General features: G+C 31.9%; 2 protein-coding genes across 3 annotated transcripts in view; both read right to left on the minus strand.

The window, feature by feature from the left end:
* LOC136990663 (E3 ubiquitin-protein ligase RNF185-like) overlaps nt 1-19,267 on the minus strand; it is a 32,838-nt gene extending 13,571 nt beyond the window's left edge. For both annotated transcript variants that reach the window (XR_010883093.1, XM_067289051.1), the window contains exons 1-2: nt 19,105-19,267; nt 2,603-2,767 (exon numbers count right to left, since the gene is read on the minus strand). Coding sequence is in view for 1 of the 2 variants with exons in the window: in XM_067289051.1 (XP_067145152.1) it covers nt 2,603-2,757 (155 nt within the window). In the remaining variant the exon portion in view is untranslated. The remainder of the gene's footprint in view (nt 1-2,602; nt 2,768-19,104) is intronic.
* LOC136990640 (general transcription factor II-I repeat domain-containing protein 2A-like) lies at nt 7,696-8,232 on the minus strand. Its single transcript, XM_067289030.1, has one exon. It carries the CDS (start codon nt 8,230-8,232, stop codon nt 7,696-7,698), a length of 537 nt encoding a protein of 178 aa, XP_067145131.1.
* Nucleotides 19,268-20,838: the final 1,571 nt, after the last annotated feature.

The raw sequence follows: 20,838 nt of genomic DNA on the forward strand, positions 1-20,838 counted from the left end.
ATTATATCAATCGATTTCAAGATATTTTTTATATTTTAAAAATAATTAATTATATCCCAGGATTTCCCAGGATCCTGGAAAACAGTTCACTTTTTTCCCAAAATCCCTGGGACAAGCAAAAGAGAAATGAGAAACCCTAACGTAAAGTAGCCGTAACAAAACTCTTGATATCATACTGCAACTAATGTTTCCATTCTAGTTACATCAATTCAACAATTTATACTTAATTTTGACCTCCTCACATTATGTCGCTTACAATAAATTGGTTTCAAAGTAAGAATAAACATTGGAACAAACCTTAAATTGGTGAAAACATTATTGACAACAGTAGAAGAGGATTGTAAATAACTGACAAGTTCATAATTACACTAATAAAGTGCATATTTGAATTAAATAATAGTACAGTCAGTCTTATTCTTTGTAGCAAATAGCCAATAAATTCTATCTCAGCACTTAGAAATGCTTTTTGTCCAAGTGCAATAAATAAAATATTGTATGTCTAAGTAAGTCAAAATATGTCTAAGTTTAGTCTGTTTGAATTGGAAGATGTGAATAAAATGCACCTTAAACAATCCAGCAAATAAATTATTTTAGTAACATAAATACGTTTTTGACCATTTTTTAATGATCATCTTCAGTTAACATAAAATAGTACACTAAAATAGAACATAAATATGAAAATAATAATTCCGAAATAAAAATAAATAACGGAAAATAAATAACTTACAACAATTTTTGGAGACAATCACTAATAACCCTTACAGTTTATTACTACGAGTAGACAAGGAGAGTTAAAATAATGTAAATTTTTTGGATATTTCATCACTTGCAGACAGGGAGAAAGCTGGACCAGTGTATACAGAAAACCACGTTTTCAACCCACTTTAATATTGCATAAATTGTTTGATTTACATCACATCAAGTTAGCAGCCTTCAGGTCCTGGATAAGAAGAGCGTATACGCATTGTACAAGCATAAAACACACAATAACGGAGCTAAATTACATTCTAAGGATTGCAGAACAACAGGGATAACAAACTGAAATCATAAAGAAACTAATCACAACCTTCCAAACAACAAAACAACAGCATATCACGATGGACCAAAAACAAAGGATAGTTTTAAATTACATCCCATTTTTAAGGCAAATACATAAAAAGGCAGCCAAGACTAATAATTTCCAAGTAGTATATCGGCAAAATCCTACTGTTTTCAAGCTCTTAAGAAACGGTAAGAAACGATATGACCAGAACTCATCCACAGGAATCTACTCTATACCATTACACGACCAACATTTTGATTCTGAACTTGTCTATATGGGCGCAACAAGGCGCAACTTGCAGCAACAAATCAAGTATCACAAATATATGATTAATAAAAACCTCAACATCACCACACTGTCAGCTTATGCAAGACAACAAGACATTCGAATCCATTGGGATCAAGCGGCAATAATTAAACCAACAACAAATTTACACACAATGAAACATCTTGAAAAATTACAGATCTTTAAAGCTTGCAAGAGAACTGGTTGCATCAACCATAGGAATGTGGACACATTAGATATGGTTTAATCGAGAATATATGTTATTAAGAGACATTGTTCATTTTAATTTAATTTTATTTTATTAACACGTTAACTGCCATCCGACACGCTGGCGGTCGTACTAATTAGGGCCGTACAGAGCCATCCAACCGCCCGTCGTCGCTATAACCAATGTAGTTTCACTCAAGGTTAAATTATCCTGGCTTCGTAAGACGTTGTTTTACATCCTAGTGGTGGCCTCTCGCGGACGTCTATGAAGTTCGTTTCTGACTGCCGGCCATCGTGTGGCCTCACGAAGTGGTCCGACGGCCGGCTGTCGTAGTTTTTTTTTAAATAAAAAGCTATTTTATATCTAATAGTGTTTTTTTAATAGTGAATTGTTAAAAAAAGGAAAAAATATCGAAAACTAGTTTAATTATTCTCTTTTGTTACATATAAAGTAATTAATATTAAATATTACATGGTCTTATAGTCTCCGGTTTCAGGCCATACGATGGCCAGTCATCGTTGATATATTTTTTTAATCTTCACTCTACCGACTGTTATATAATGACCCTTCTATTTATATCATAATAAAATATTAAATATCAAATTTTCTCATTGTGGCCTGAAAAGATGGAAAATATCATATTACAGGTGGCAGTTAACGTGTTAAGTAACATTTTCAGCCTAATTTATATTATTTTATCGACCACAACTACATTTTCCGTTATTTATTTTTATTTCGGAATTCTTATTTTCATATTTACATTCTATTTTATGTTAACTGAAGAAGATTGTTAAAAAACAGTCAAAAATGTTTTTATGTTACTAAAATAATTTATTTGATGGATTGTTAAAGGTGTGTTTTATTCATATTATGGTTATCCAGTACGTACATTATATATAAGTTGTCGAAGTAAATCTAAATTTCTCCAGAAAGTAATTTAAATAAAACACAATAATCAATAAATCTAATATCACATTAGGATATATTGTGTTGTTGAGTTATAATTTAGAGGAAAAAATATTTTGACACTATTATCATCATAATTCTTAACACAATAAAACTCCTACCAGAAGAGGTGCCCACACAGGCTGACGACTGCATCCTTTGCTGTATCTAGACAAATATTGCACTCAAAATTCCCTTCTTGATTACCTCCTGAATTCTGATCTCCACCAGAAGCAGCGGAACCATTTTCTCTTCGTTCTTCGGTACTCGAAGACATTTTCTTAAACCTGAATATATTGAAAAGTAAATCTTTTGAGTTTCATACTTTTAATATAAAGTTTGTTGATATAAGATATTATGATAATTAAAATTTCATAATACTTTATTTAATGATAGTAATGTTATATCTTGTATATAAAGTTACAGCACTGAATTTTCTGGCTTTTACTTTCAATTTTGCTGGATGTGTGCCAAAAGGAATTTTTCACAGATTAGTTAATCTAATATTAGAAAGAGGACAAGAAGAAGATGAAGAGGCCAACAAAGAACAGAATATTTAAACGGAATTTGGGACAAATATTGCATGTAATGAGCAGCTCTTCTCTTTGAGCAGTCACATTCTCAATTAATGCACCTTGATGATAACATTTTCAAGGTCATTACTTTTTAATAAGTGAAGGTAACATAAAAGTTCCAATAACAAAGTTAAGAGTCTCATTTAATTAGTCTAAAAAAGACTCGTAAAAGGAAAAATCACTTACTTCTTGTAAATTTAAAGCTGCAAATTATGCAGCACAAATTGTATTTATTCAAATGCAGAAAATGGTGCTCTATAACTGTCATTAAAACTTTTATGTTACTGCCCATTTATTAAAAATTTATGATGTAAATGAACTGGAAAATAATTTGCAAGGTCCCATCTGGTTCAACATACACAACTTCTATAACTACATATGCTCATTTTTCCACCGGAGGCAGTAAGGCTGATAGAGAGAAGCCTGGAAACTTAGACAGGGAATTATGGGAATGTAATCACTACAGCTGGATTAGTTGCAAATATGAACTGTTTTTATGGTTTCTATTTAAGTGTACATTTTTCTTTTGAACTGGACAATGGAAAAAGGCAACCCAACATGTAATCCATCTGTCAAGGAGTGATCTCCTGAGAGAGCTTTCTAGGGGAACTGGACCCTATTTAGTTAAGTTACATGTATAAAACAGAAAGTGGCTGGGTGAGAACTCACAACAAATTTCCAGGTTTTAGTGGTTTTATCAATCCAATATCCATTTAATAAAAAGTAAGAGTGAAAGCCAGAATACTAATTCATATGCTATGTAAAAATATATAAATAGTAAAGATCTATACATACATACATACATACATACATACATGAAAGATATCGGCCATACACGAAGTGTTTAGCCAGCAGAAAAGAGGGTAAGGGAAAGAACAGGGGAAGAAGGAGGGAGAGGAGATAGACAGTACAGAAAGATCTAGGGTAGATGTACCAGTTTTGGCCAGTGTACCAGTTCTGGCCAGAAAACAAATTTAACTTAAAAATATAATCACCACATATTCAAATCTGTCCAATGAAACAAACTTTTATTGTTAACTGTGTGAACAGTTAACAATAAAAGTTTGTTTCATTTGTGATTATATTTTTAAGTTAAATTTGTTTTCTGACCAGAACTGATACTACACTGGCCAAAACTGGTACATCTACCCTATACAGTAGTTTATTAGATACAAGGAGTGTCACAGACATTACTATATATATGTATATGATTTCTTCTTTCTGTCCATAACCGACAAGTGAACGCTCTAAATGCTCTATTAGTTAAAACTCCATAACAAGCTAATTTGTGAGATACTATGTCCTTAGAATACAAAAAAATAAATGAGCTGGTCAACACTTCTTCACAATAAAACCTTAGTGAAAACTTTCAAATACTGCTAAAAAAAAGTTTAAGTTTAGGAAGTTTTTGTTATTAATAAATTTATGAACTTTGCCCTTGGCTCTTCAAATAAATAATATGTCATGTTCATATCTTACATTAACTTTGTGTCAGCATTCAACAAAGAAACAATAAAATCTTTTTGTTGTAAATTCATTATGGCAATGTATTATTATACAGTAGAGCATCAATTATCCGAATATCCATCAACTAAAACATCGGTTAACCGAAAGCGTTCCAGTCGGCAAACTTAGATTTCCGCTAGTGCTGTGGCGCTGCAATATTTGGCTGTCTTCGGCTACTCCAATATTATTTTTGTTGGTGTGCATGTTTTAGCTGGCACCACTGGCATGACCATGAAAGAGTACTAAAGGACGTGCCAGGATTTGAACGAATTTCAACATGGGATAGGTTAATATTTTTTTTCCTATATAATCGATTATCCGAACAACCCCAGTCCCAAATTGTTTTGGATAATCGATGCTCTACTGTATTAATGTTATTTTGATGCCACCTTAAAGCCCAAGGCCCCGTGAAAATGCCAGGTCCTCCCATGTGTTAAAATGTCCCGAGGCAAAAAAGTTCTCTCTCAATAAGTATTGAAATTTATACTGTTTTGAATGAGGAAATATACTCTGCTTTTCAATCCTTACTTTTATATTTATCAGAAGGGTCTCAAACAACCTGACACTGATTATAGACTGTTGTACATAAAACCATACCAAACAAAAAATATTAAATATAGATTGTATATATTTACTTGTTTCCCTTAGATGACAGTGTGATTTTCAACATGAATCCAGTGGCATGATACCACAAAAGCATATTTTTCATACTTTAGTAAGTTATAAAAGCTGGTAAAGTGACTTTAATACAACTGGATAAACAAACTAATGCTAAATAATCATTATCCTGCTGTATTAAACCTGAACTTATAATAAAGGTCAACCACAACACAAACAAATACAGCAATATCCTCACTTAACATTGTTGATAGATTCTTGAAAACCACAACATTAAGTTAAACAAAACCAATTTCACCATAGGCCAAAAAAAGAATGAGGAGTGTATAAAGCAAACTGTGACTCGCAAGCTACATGCAGTTCTTCTAGACCCTTATTGCACCTTCTCTATGTCAGACTATACTCCTAATATATACAGTATATAAGTTATATATTACTATTATAGTTACATACTATTGCAATACAGAATGTGACTCTCACATATTTTTAATATGCAGTATGTCTCCTAATGCATCAAAGTTTGATCACCCTCACTACAAAGAAATGTTGACTATTAGTATTTATAATCCTATGACATTAAGACAGGTTCAAGTTACTTTTAAATGTTGCATCTTCAAATTATGTACAAATTAAGTAATTTTTTTTTTGGTCCAAAATTTCTACTGTTATTCACAAAAACACGATACTAGAGAAACTTTTAAAGGCAATTTTACATAGCTTTATATATGGAAAAACCTAACGTTACCTGATAACTTATATTTATATATAATAATAATTTATTTTGAGTTTTAGCAATTTCAGATTGAAACTATCAGTTAAAAGAGAACAGAATTGCGTGTGTAAATATAAAAATGCCGAAAATAGGCATGGAATTTAGAATTAGTAATGTTTATCTAAGTTATTAACTGTCTTTATTACTTCTATCTTAGTTCAATAAACTGAACTATACAATATCATATAGATAAACAAAATATTAATATTTAAGTGCATATTTTGCAATTTATATATCAAGCATTAACTCCTTGATATGTAACAGGGAAAGCCAAATCTTGTCCTGATAGGAGCCACTCTTCACCTAATAGAAACATGCAAAAACTGCATCTGCTATTAAAATGGTTACATATATTATATAGGCCTACTTAAAATACTATAGTTATCACTATTTTACAATAAGTATCACAGTTGTATTAGGTTAAGAATAATACATTTAGATACATACATAAGAAAGGTTATCTAAAAAACAGAGAAAATAGATTTATTTCAAGTTAATTTTTTCTCTGTTTACCTACGTCGCTCTTTTTCATTACTTATTAGTATAAGGTTTGTGATGCATTTCATAGTAAACATACCATTAGCCAGGGATGGGCAACCTTTTTCTAAGGGCCACATTTGAAACTTCCAAATTGACGCGGGCCGCACATAAGAAAAAAAAAGGAAAAAATACTAGTAAATCACAAATATTTATTCATAAATTAACATAGGTATACTGTACTTAATGTGACTGCTGGAATTGATGCGAATGTAATATATCAGATATATTTGGCTGAATATTTGTCGTCGCTAATTTTAAATTATTTTTTAGATGAGAGTCTGTTAGCCGATTTCTTGTTTTACTTTTTACTAAATTCGTTGCGGAAAAAAACTGTTCGCATACGTAAGTTGTACAAAATAAGGACAGAATTTTTGCCCCATACTTTCTTAAGTTAGGAAATTGATTTTCTTTGATAAAAGTTTTATAAAAATCTACCAAATTTTTTTCTTTAAAAGTATCTTTCAAATCTAAATTACTTTGCAAGTCTATTAACTCCAATTGAAGTTCATTTGGTACGTTTTCTATGTTTACTGAAAAAGGTGCCGTAATTATCTGTATTTCGTTTTCTTGGCTAAGAAATTTTTCGAATCTATTTTTAAATTCTTGTTCTTTGACTTTCTCTGCAAATTTTAAATAATTTTTAGGTTCGGTGCGTTGTAATAAAGTGGGGAAAAAGTGACAATTTTTGTTACGCAATTGCATACTCCATATTTTGAGCTTGGATATAAATGCTTTTATAAATGTTATAAATTCAGATATGATAAGATTTTTTCCTTGCATTTTTATATTTAATTCTGACAAATGCATTGTAATATCGACAAAACACGCAAGATCTGTCAGCCATTCGCAGTCTGAAAGTTCTTTAACAGGTTTCCCTTTCATTTCCATAAATAATTTTATTTCTGGTAAGAGATTGTAAAATCTTTGTAAAACTGAAGATTTGTTTAACCATCTGACGTCAGTAAAATAAATGACATCATTATTTTCAGGCATCAATATCGGACAAAAATTCTTTAAACTGACGATGGTTCAATGCACGACCTCTCAGAAAGTTCACTGTAAATACTACTATATCTGTAACATGTTCCATGTTAATTTTCTTAGCGTACAATTTCTCCACGTGCAAAACACAATGGCAAATAAATAAACCATTTGGATTTTCATTTTGTGCTAATTTATTTGAGAGAATGCCAATTAAACCGCGTCACTCTCCTCCGAAAGACTGGGCACCATCAGTTGTAATTCCACTCAGTTTTAATAGTGAGAGTTCATTTTTTTCTAAGGTTTTTTCAAAAGCCCCGTACATAATTTCTCCTGTAGTATTTCCTTTTAGCCCAACTAAATCTAAAAATTCTTCAGTAATGTTTAATTCTGAATCAACGCCTCCTATGAAAATTGCAAGTTGAATCGTACCTGTTATGTCGGTGGATTCATCCAAACAAATGGAAAAATATTCAAAGGCTTTGACTTGTTCTTTTAATGATTCGTCAACATTATCTGCCATTTCATCGATTCTTCTCGCAACCGTTCGTCGAAATAAACTAATATTAGCAAAAATCTTCTGATCGGGAAACATAATTTCAACTGCTTTTTCAATACATTGCTTTATAAACTTTCCATCAGAATAACGATGAAGAGTTTTTGCCAATAGATTACAAATTTCATAACCGGCTTTTGTAACGGATTCAGATTCATTATTTGTTTTCATTAAGAATGCTTGCTGGGAGGTTACGGCTTTCATCAGTTTTTCCACTTTCTGTTTTCTTAAGTCTCCAGTAAACTGGTCGTATTTATTGAAATGTTTAGTGACCTTTTAACGATATATTCCTTAAAAACTGCAATACTTTCCGAACAAATTAAAACAAACGAGATTTTTTTCATAATGAGTGAAAAAGTAATCATATTTCCACGACTCATTGTAAATTCGATTTTCATCTTCAATTTTTCTTTTCTTTCTTGTTGACATCTATAAATTGAGGATAAATAAAATGAATAAAATAATGCACTAATAAATACAGTAAAAGCTCGATGTAACAAACTACTATGGAATTGAAGATATTGGTTCATCACAATGAAAGTCCATTTTATCGCGATTACTCGTTACTACAGACTCGTCCGTTATATCAAACAGTATATTATAATATAGTAGAATCACGTTCGAACGAGATCTTGATTAAATTGATTTTCAACTTTAGACTAATTACCACCTGTACCAAAATTGTCTACATAAAAAAAAAATTATTGTTAGATTAAAACGAAAAAACGAAGAGTAAAAATGGCTACTACTGCTGTACTTTTCTTAATTTAAAATTTTACCCTATTACGCAGCCTAAATTATATCAGACAAAGTAAGAGACTTTTTAGTTTTAGTAGAACTGTCATATTTAAGAAAAGTCTGTTGTTTATCTCTCGCTATCGAAATGTCTTAAGTTGTCTATTTATTCCGAGACATTTCTTTACCAACTTCATCTTGATATTTTCCATCTTAAATCTAATGAAATATATCTATTTTTCGTATTAAATCTAAAGCTTATCGTCTTCTTTTATGATCCATGTCTCTGCTTTACAAACAAATCCACGATGCATCATTCATGGCGAGATGAAACCAAAACTGAACAATGCTGGGCTGCAATTTTTAATCACATTTTTAATTAATCTAATTTTTAAGATATATGTTCTCCACCTCAAATTAGTAGTGACTTTCCCCCGTACAGCATACTTTTCCTAGCAATAGAGTCGTGCCGGTCATTTATCTAAGTCCTTTCAGGGGAAATTTTTGAATTGAAATAACGTGACTTGGGTTTTGAACTGGAAGTTCGTAAATACAGTATAGCATCGATTATCCGACTTAACTGGGGACTGGGGTTGGTCGGATAACTGAAAAGTCGAATAACCGAAAAGTATGAAAAAATATATTATTAGTATAGTGTATTAGGCCTGGTTTAAATACTAGCCTCCTTTTCATGGTCAAGCCAGTGCTGCCGGCTAAAACATGCAAAAATTTAACAAAAATAATATTAAAGTAGCTAAGACGTAACCAAATATTGTAGCGCCACATCACTAGCGGACATTTGAATTTGCCAACTAGAACGCGGTCGGTTAATCGGAGGTTGGATAATCGATGCTCTACTGTAGTTAATTGGGGTCTCCTGCCCCTAGATTAAGGAAAGACAGACAGACAGACAGACAAACGACAGTGGGAATTTATAGATCTGCAAATTTTTCAAATTGCAGTCCAAAAACAAGTCAATCAGAAAACGAAAGCAAAACTGAATGTAAGGCAAAAATCTACACTGAAAAAATGATTAAAATGAACTTTATATTAATTTTGTGTTTACTTTTGTCAAATAAAATGAATAAAACTATGACTATAGTGAAATAACTAGTCACTTCTCGACTTACGACATGGTTCGGTTCCGCAACTTCGGACAAGGTGATCATAACTTGAGAAGTGACTGTAAAACAATGACTTGACTAAATGGCGACTAAAAAGTCCATAATAACCATGGTCTGCGAGGACTAAAAAATAATCCAAAGTAGCAGGAGTCCGTTACAAAGAATAAGTTTTTTTTTTTTAAATAATTTTCTTTTACTTTTGGCCAGACCGACATCAGCAACCATCCATTATATCGAGCTTTTATTGTACAAAACCACGTGTGAACCTCAAGGTCAGTTTTAGCATTGAAAATAATGCAAAGTTGAAACGTTTTCATATGTGGGTTTTGTATTTATTACTGTCTAGTTCTAAGTCTGAATTGTTCTTAAAATATTAATAATTCTCTAGTTCAAACATTTTTAATTTCAATTTTGGAAATTAAGAATAACATTTATTATTAAACAGAAATTCTAACTTGGATATTTAAAATTCGAAATTCCACATTAAAAATTCTATTTCTGTAAAATTTCAAATATTTAACATACCTTTTTCTATAATTCGGATAAACCACAGTAGATTAATAGTAAAAATGTAGAAAATACCAAAAAAATTAAATGCAATGATACAAAGCGTTGGCAAAACTTTACAGCTCAATATGAAGTATCAAGTGAAGTCGGGTTAAATTACCAGATACCTTGCAATTAGAGTTTATTTTTGTGTCTTTAAGGGGTAATAAAATTGTTTACGAATGCACATTACTCCCTTGACCTTCATTTAGTCTTGAAAAAGGGTCAAGCATGTAGGGACAGTCTACGAAAGTACACGTGAATTTGTAAACAATTGTAGCACCCCTTAAAAACGCAAAAATGAATCAACCCAAGGGCCGTCTCTAACTGCATTGAATATATATACGAAGCGGGTTCTTGGTATTTAGTATGATTACAGACGAGTAGATGTTAGTATTTTACATTTTTGTTTTATAGACAGTTATATTGTTTTGTAATATTTTGTGCGATGCAGGCCGCACAATATACTAATGCGGGCTGCAGGTTGCCCATCCCTGCCATTAGCCTTCAGTTGCCTGTTTAAAGTTAACTTTGGCACACATCAGCCACTATAATACAAAAGATCCACACATGACTTGTGTACTATAAATTATGTGCAGTGTGCAGGGCTTCATTTGTTCAATGCTGAATTGAATTTGCTGTACAGACAGCATTATAATACTATTTATTATAGTAGCCAGTCTTTAAGTTATAAGTTATGACTATAAACCGTATAGACATTACACTACATAACAGTCAGCAAACTTACAAAAATACTACATATACCATATGTTAATAGAATATACCAAGTTGCAGTAAGGGTCTAAAAGAGCAACAGTTTGGCCACTGTGATCACATAATATAACATGTTTATAAAATACAATATAAATAATAGTTACACATTATTTTTGTGTTTTCCTTCCTGTAAAAAGAGATTGTAGAAGTTTAAACTCTAAATGACCAATAACTATACTGTTGGTTTTAAATTAACAATTAATTATTCTAAAAATATTAAAATGCTTAATTACACAAATAATCTACAAAAAGTATTTGAAAAAGTATAGTAGAATCAAGCGTAATGACAAATTCCAAAGTGCCCATTTAAAGCTGCATTTGGACAGACTACTTTGTTATGTTATGTCTTACCAATCAAAGAAGGCATTATTGTAACACCTTCTTTGATCGTCCAAATTTAACATATCATGAGAAGAACAACCTATCTGAATACAACTTAATAATGCTTATATTATATCCAATGTAAGTTGTCATATAGAGATTCATTCCAAAAACCTTAAATAATATCACTAAGCACTGTCTAAAATGATAAAAATATGTTAGAACAGATATATCATATTACCTCACTTTCCATGCAAAAAATAAGCTTAAGATGGTTGACTAAACCCAAGACATGACATTTGAGGTTACTAGTAACATCTGTAATGCTTTGCGACTATTTTTATTTTTTGTTTAGTTGTTTCAGTTTTCTCCGACCCCCTTCATTTTCATTCGCAGTACCACCTTTTCACCATCCGCCGCATGTTGGTAACCAGATTGGCCAGTGATGGTCACGTGAGGAGGATATCCGCTTTGTATCTTATAAAAGGTCATGTCCACGTTTTGTAAGCCCCTTTTTCTTTGGTTTTTCCTGGGTCCCGTTTGTTGTGTGAAGGATACAAAATCGAGGCATTGAGTGTGAGAATACTAAGGACTGAAATAAGGCTGAAGGAACTGTAACCCAATTCCATCTAACCAAGGATACCTCAACTCAGAAACAATGTATAGAAAGAAGAGAAGAACAGTGGAAGATTCGACTGCACAGATTAGTATTCCTTCTCAATGTTTGTAGGGGTAGAAAAATTGTTGTGAGTAGTTTTGGTTTATTTTTGCTTGTCATGCAAACTTTGTTGTTCATAGTGTTCACTGTGTGTCGTGAACCCCCTTAAATGAGAGAAGTGAGGGAGACACGAATTGGTTTTACTAGGGTATTGAAAACTTGTCAATCTCGCAATAGTTTCTGTCTTGTATATATATACATTGACTATGTCAATGGAAATAAATCAAAAACTCCAGTATATCTGTCAAGCCAACTTGTCTATTTTTTTTTGTTTTGTCAAGCCTTGCAGACCCTTGTCTACAAGGGTATATCTACACATCACAGCATTAGCATGTTACGATATTGGCTCTTATCATCAATCAACTAAATTCAGAGGGTCTTCCCTGTCTGAGAAGCGGACCAAATAGTCCAGTTGATCCTAGTAACACCAGCTATCTCACCCTGTGCACAAGTTATATTTAATTATATAACATGATCAACAATGCCAAACACAACATAATGATAATACAAACAACAACAACAACATAAAATTATCATAAATTATATTCTTGAATGCCAAGAATATAAAAATATTTTAATAAATCCAAGACGACTCACACCGGAATTGCTTAATATTCATTTCATTAACACACATCATAAAGAAAAACAATTTTATTATCAGGAATTTATAATTTCCCCTCTTACATCTACATTATTTCAATAATGTATGTTTTCATTACTACTTATCATCACTGTCATCTATAAGAGAAATGATTTGCAGAAAATTTCATGTATAAATAAATTCCATATTATTTTTTGTATTTATAACCGATATTATGACTCACTGACTACATGAAATTTATATTATTTTACCCACAAAACAATCACATTCAATAAATAAAAATATATAGAATTTCCTTTGCAATTATACAAAGCAATTCAAGTAGGAAAAACACATATATCATTCATTTTAGCAAAAATTTAGGACAATATTTTATTTTGTAGTTACTGGGTTGAGGTATCCTTCACCAACCGTTGCTTATAACCTTTAAAATAAGTCATGATTATGACAATTTAAATGACAATAACCTACAATTCAGAGAGCGGTTCACTTATAATTTAACTCTGAACTTCTTAAACATTTTCTATTCAAACCTCCCTTTACCCAGGAAAATTTTACACAAGTCTCCTCATATATAGGTATATAAAATAAGTACAAATAAAATCACTTACTGATAATAAATCATACAATAATTCTTTGATATAAATAAATAAATAAATAAATATATATATATTATTTTACCATTTATTCAATACAAAGTCAAATTTCTATAATAATGAGATTTCAGTTGTTTATTTTTCCATAAAGAATCAAATATTGACTGAATATTTGATACTGTGGGGTGCATGGCATCTTCAACATTTTCACTCAGCCAATGTTTTGATTTTATTAATATAACCATGAATGTTGAAATCACTTCACATAAATATGTAATACAAAGTTTTACTGTCAAATTTTAGTCAAATGATGTCAAATTTTTTGTGAACCCCACCCTCAGTTACATGACTCCCTTTTGGGTCATGAACCACAGTTTAAGAAGCCCTGATTTAACAATATTAAATTTGTTATCTTTCAGTAGATTCAAACAGACAATTTATCATAAGAAATGCACAATACAAGATATTAATTATAAGAATCAAATCATTTGTTATAAATGGTACTACCTCATGAATGATATATTATTATTTAAATTACATTAAACGCAGATTCATATCCATTGTCATACAATAATAATAGGATTTAAAACTTAATTTTCTGTTCTAAGCTGTGCTATTTGGAATCAAGGTCAATGAAACAGGTAAAAGTAGCAGTTTTTTCTTAATACAGTACTGTTGTATTTAGGAAAATTTAATAGATATTTATATGCATGTAACAACAATTTAATTCTCTGAAATTCTCTATTGTTGCTTTTGTAAAAGGAAGTTTTCCTGATTTTCCTGTAATAATATAAATACTTTTATAAATTATTATTATTTAACAAATTCTCAAGATGACCAAATAAACTAATATTGAATTAAAAATTAAATATAATGTTTTTGATCTCTGTCATCTGAATGGTTCTGGTTAGCCACGCTTCCAGGAAAGAATAGCACTGCACTTTAGTAAATATCAGAAAGGAGTTTAGTAGGAGGTAAAGTAATTGGACAACTTTAGGAATATCACCAAATCGAAGTCATGTGCCCGGTCCGGAATAGTATACACCAGAGAGACATGGCCTATTTGTGTTTTCAATCTATAGACATGCTCCATAGTAGGCCAAAAGGTGTACTAACAAAACCTGTAGATACAAACAAGTAGCTTACTATTTACAGCTTTTAAGACAGGTGTAAATATGAAAACTATGTACTCAGTCAATTAAAACTAGAAAGATTAAAAAAACAATATTGTTCTGTATACAGTAGACGTGAAATCCCAAAGATTTCATGTTCTTTCTTTAAATAAGTTTTAAATAGGAAGTAATGTAAAGCAGGCTTTTCAGTTCTAAAACCTGGAAAGCCAGCTTTACATTATATGAATGTTTGCAATTTGGTTTTCCTTTTACATTTTAGAAACAATAAAACCATAACAACATGCTTACATTTTCCTAATTTCCCATATCAATAGCTAATATTACATTAAAATTTTTCTGATTTTAACATTACATTAATTTTATGTGGCAACAAATTTAAGGAATACATTTATGTGTAATGCTCCTGCACTAGCAATTTTTTGTTTTGTTCTTTTTAGACCCACAATAAATTGTGTGTTTTACATTTAAAAACCTTTCACCTTGATTTAGTGTCCACTTAAAATCTCCTATATATTCAGTTATATTACTAACCTTTGCATGTGTTTTTTTAATGACTTTTATCTCACATCTTGAAAATACAAATACATTACTCAATATTATCTTGGTGTATGCAAGTTTCTTATCAATAGGAATATCATGTAGCTCTAACAGAGGCCATTGGATTCCTATGAATGATGTAGGCCATTCCTATACAAATGCAAAAGAACAATAAATTCAAGTGCAACGCATTTTCCTAGATATGAATGAATCCACAAAATCTAGCATGAGATATGCCAAATACAACGATGAAATTTGTTAAATTCATCTGAATTTTGATCACTTTTAAAAACTATACTTGCATAAATAAATAAACATAAATTACAACTACTACTTAAAAATGCAATGCTGAATAGTGTGGTTTAATTAAAGTATTTTTAGTGTATTTACTACACTAAAAATACCTTTCAAATTGCATAAATCATTAATCTTTAATTTTTTTGCTGTGGTCCGAAGCCTGTGTCCTTACATTGTCTAACCATATATATGACTATAAATGAACTTTGTCTAACTCCTAGAGAAGTTAATTTATTTCGTTGTCAATCTTTAATGTTTCAGGTTGTATTTAGTTGGTTAAATATGGCCGAAAATATTAGAAATTAAAGTGATTTATGCAATTTTTAAGGTATTTTTGGAGTGATTTATGTAAATTACGTTTATTTATGCTATTTTGGCCTTGTCAATTAACCCTGATACAAAATATAAAAATAGTTTGTATTTTTTGAGAAATCTGTTATTAATTCAGTTTTTAATCCAATAATGAGATTAGATAATATAAACTTGACCTTTAAAATTAAATTACTCAATATTATCTGATGAGATAAAATAGCTGAAACAATATACTTTTAACCTGTCAAGTAACTCAGTGTCAATTAGATCTTAAGTTTCATGTTGGTAAAATGTTGTATTTAGTTGGTTAAGATGTTGAGATGGTCGTCTACCAATAAAGATAATAAGCACTTCTTACACAAATAAAAATTCAAAGGAACAACAAACCTCAGTCCAATCCTTCACCAAACAAGAAATCCCGAAATCTAATGCAAGTAAAAATATGTTAATCATCATATTTTAACTTTCTGAAGTTACAGAATATAAGTTACAGAAATATAAATAAATGAAAATAATATTTTTGAGAAAGGGAGAAAAAGAGTAGGGGAGCAAAGACAGAAAAGCAAGATAGTAAAAAGTAGAAAGGTAAGGTTCCCCATGTTTGACAGTGCGTCATTAACAGCATCCCTCTAAGCATACTTTATGCGCAAAGAGTTTAAGTGCAAGAATTCTGGCAATACAAAGGCATCTTTGTGCAGCATTTTTCCTAATTAAACATTAAAAATATTTGCAAAAAGAGTTTATCATAAAAACAAAAATGTGCTAAGCTGCAATAGGTTGTAAACAGTAAAAGCACAACAATGTAACTTTTTATTCTGTTATTCATTTCATATACAATGAGGCAGCATGGCAAAGTTGCTACACTTATTTTTCATCATCCAGCACAGCCCACAAAGGTATAAATGCAGCTTTGAATGAAGCAATTGGGATCTTATTCCAGCTATAGATCAGGACCAATCAGACCAGGACCAGGAGTAAAAAAGTCAAAAGGAACCAATGGTCTACATGTGATCCTTCAAGAGATATGCAGCTATGTCCAGTCACAAGTCAGCTGCATTTATACCTTTGTGAGTTGTGCTGGATGATAAAAATTATACATACCCTCAAAAATGGGGTAAAATTTAAAAGTAAAAATCAACTGTTTTACATTACTACAGATGGCTAAAAGTTTATAAAACAAAAAATGCCATTGTACCAATTCCCTTCAGTTTTTGGAATATAGTAGTATATTAGTAGTATACAAAATTGCCTCTAATCATCTATTATGGATGGGCATTCCTCTTGTGAACCCACGGCAACTGCAGCTGCATATTGGCTCTGTAATCAGCTATGTCCAGTCACAAGCTAATGGAATACATGATGATGATATAGATACACACACACACGGTGTACCTAAATGAATGTTTTGATTAGATGATTTTGAAAACAAACCATAAAAGATGCAAAACAGACATGAGATCATGTAAAATAAGCATCTCTCAAACTTTTATTTCTATCATGTGGCATAGCACTGTTTCCATCATCCACCTCTAGTCCTAGATGGCTGGCAATTATAGACATGGTGATAGGCAAAGAAAAAGCATTCTGTGTATTGAAATTTCATTCCATAAAATCAGTTTTAACTTCCAACACTGCTTTTGTAAAAAGTTCAACAAAAACCAATTAGATGTGAAGACTATTTGACAATGGTACAAGTAATTTGTGCTTACTGGATGTTTGTGCAAAGACAAATCAGTGGTTTGTGATCATGTGTGAGATGAACTAGAGTTGATGGGTGCAGAGTAATAAGAGGGACTCAAATTGAGCATTCATAGGATATCTGAGAAACTTTAAGAGTTTGCCTCCATATCTGTTTGTGGGTGTATCACTGTCCTGTTTAGTGCACTATAGATAACATTTTTGGAATCAGCACATCATTTAAGTACTGTACACCCTGTATCAAAATATACATACATATAGTAGTGAGGTAATGGTGCAAGTAGTCAACCATTTGATCTTTTTTATTACAGTATGTAGTAATATGAAAAGTAAAGTTCATATACGATGATAAAGATTTATTCTATACTTGTCACAGGGAAAAATTAATTTTTTTTATTAAATCTTTGTTTACAATATGAAAATAAAAACACAACTTAATCACCCAGTAGTCAACCAACAAGTCACACGATCATTAATGGCAGTCAACAACCAGGTTTTCCTTCATCTTGCAAATGTCAGATGAAGGAAAACCTGGTTGTTGCAAAATGGCAAAATGATAAGCAAGCTCAATAATAAGATAATAGGCATTTTGTAGAATATATGAAAGACCTGGATAACGCCTGGCTATGCGGTCAACTACCAGAAGAGACGTAACACAATTTTTCCCATCACCGCCAGCTAGGCAACCCATTATTATCGCACATCATGGAGAAAGCGGTCATCTTACGATGCTTCCTGCCGGTACAAACCCACTCCAATGAATTTTGGCTTACACGATCGACTACTAGAAGCGGTCAGCAATAGGCGCCCACACCCTATATTAGCAGCATACGACGACTGTATTCAGCAGAGTCAACAGTCGTAACTGAGCAAAGTTGTTACATAGTTACACCCAATGAACAACGAGTGACATACGCATCTAAACAGGAAGCAGCTAGCAACAGGTAGCATTAATGAAAGACACTACTAAATGAGACATCTTTCATTTACACTAGCTGTAGAGCTGTAGCCCACTACAGTAGTGCTTACAACACTGTGTTCAGCAGAAAAATAGTCATTCTGGAACTATTGAATCTGCTGAATGCAGCCAATAATACTAGTTTAGAAGCAAATATTTCCCCAAGAATCACAATTAGATACGATTCCTCAAACTTTTTTGGTAAAGTTTGGGACGATAATTTTACCCGAACAAATCATCCACGAGAGGCTACTACCATAGAATTTTAAACATTCCTATCACAATTTACTATTGATTTGGTGGTAATTTAAACGATTTCTTACCATAACCAAGAAAGCATTTATTCATATGGCAATTTCCTTCAACCGAACGTACACGAATCATTCGCACTCACCTTATTTATCGCATTATCTCCGTAAGCAGAACGTATTTGACTGCCTTATACCAGTTTAATCGTTAAAATTCTTCCCTAAATTCGGGTTAAGGTTACTTATGAACAAATGTCGACATCCTTAGGTTAAAAATACACACAGATTTCTCAATTTTCAACTTTACACACTTATAAATACACTTTCATGCGTTAAAACCTTGTAAATATTTGAAAATTTGATGATTTGAAGTCCCTAGTTTACTGCAAATTAGGCTTATTTATATTTAGGCTTAGTTAACTTTTAGTAAAACAGACGACCTTTTCGAATTAATTAAGCAGTTTAAGCCGTAACTTACCTTTTTTTCTGTATAAATTGCCACTAAATTACCATAACTATCCAAATTTTTTAAGTATTTACGCTTATATCGGAGATTACAATTCTAAAGTCGAATTTAAAAACCAGATTTTCCATCAGACGATATACACGGAAGTTGACGTCAGGTTACACTTGCGTAAACGTTTGACGTCATATCCGATGTGTGACGATCTCGATGTTTCTAAGTAATTTTTTTTAAATGGTCGTCATATTTATTTTTTTGTTTACGTGAATTTTTTTAATAATTTACTTACTTTTTAAATTTTTATTAAAATTATATAATTTAGTTAGAAATAATATTTAACTAGCTGCATTGCTCGGGCTTTTGCGGAGGGAGGATTAGTGAGGTCATTTTTTTAACTCTTTCTTCTCTGTGGGCACTAAAAGAGCCATTTTTACCAAGCCCATTATGGGCTCGTCCAGGCCCACAATGGGGCGGCCGGGTGGTGAGGGACGGAGCCTGACATATCCGAACGGACTATCCCCCGAAAAATTCCTGGGGATTTCCCCCCGTCTGATTCGATCCCGGGTCTTCCATAGCGGTAGGCTGTCAGCTTGACTGCTCGGCCATCCGGCCTACGGGTAGTGAGGTTGAGTTGGGAGAACGTGATAAAAACATGACCTTAGTATCTAAAACGTACAGTACGTATATACATGTATTGACCTCAGTAATTACAATAATGTAACTGCAAAACACGTATAAAAAATTGCTCAAGCTAAAGTTAACAAGAGGTGGGAACCTGACATGTTGGTCCCAGAGACTTAAAACTGTAATTTTGCTCCCTCGCCATGCCTGAACCATTGCACGTTTCTCAAATCTCTCTTCAGCAGCATCATATTACAGGAAATGATCTTTAATTTGATACCTGAACCACGTATGTACCCTCAGTCGTTTACTCAAACAATTGATAAGTCGGGAAAGCTGAAACCATCTTTCAATTAGTACGAAGTATACATATTGTTTCTAATTTTTCTGATCATTTTTATCTATTATTTTTTCTCTTGGGGTTCGCCTTTAGCTCTGTTGACAACAATCATTAGATTCACAATTTTCTTTGTTGAATTTGTACGAATAAATGTAACTGCTTCTGTATCCTGTTCTGGATTAAGGTCATTTTCTGAAATACTGCCGTAAACCGAATACCATGAAGCATAGTGGCCTTATGATAGTTCTATAAAAGTTTCTCTTTGAATGGCATGTTTTGTCACATAACACTTTGCTAGCTTTTTGCCAGCTCTTTCAGTCAGCTTGAATTCTATTTCACTTCGTTGTGAAGATTCTTATCACTATAAGAATAATCCTATCTATTTAAATTTATTATTATGTAGCATCACTGTTCTAGTTCCGCGAGTATATCAAACGTAGCTTTCTTTTGGATAAAGTCATAGCCTATATTTTGATTTTCTTTACTGACTTTGATTCCTTAAGCCTCTAAAGCAGTTGCTCAATTTACCAGTTTTAATTAGCCCTACTCCTTATATTCTCCATCAATACCACATCATCCACCAACATGAAGCACAATGGTACAGTACATCATTTTAAAGGATAGAGGTATTGACAGTGTTGTATGTATCCTGGAAAATTATGACATATTTTTATGAGAGCCCCTTATTACTTAGACTCCAGCAGAGTACATCTCATGGTATATTATCATAGAGCTTTTCTACATCAATAAAGATCATAATTGTGTAATTCTCTCCTTCTTTCTCAATA

Source organism: Centruroides vittatus, unplaced genomic scaffold (assembly GCF_030686945.1).
Source record: "Centruroides vittatus isolate TY-2023 unplaced genomic scaffold, ASM3068694v2 scaffold_996, whole genome shotgun sequence".
NCBI lineage: Eukaryota > Metazoa > Arthropoda > Arachnida > Scorpiones > Buthidae > Centruroides > Centruroides vittatus.

Coding starts and splice junctions, on each gene's coding strand:
- LOC136990640 (XM_067289030.1), bottom strand. CDS start 8,232: ATGAAAGCCGTAACCTCCCAGCAAGCATTCTTAATGAAAACAAATAAT.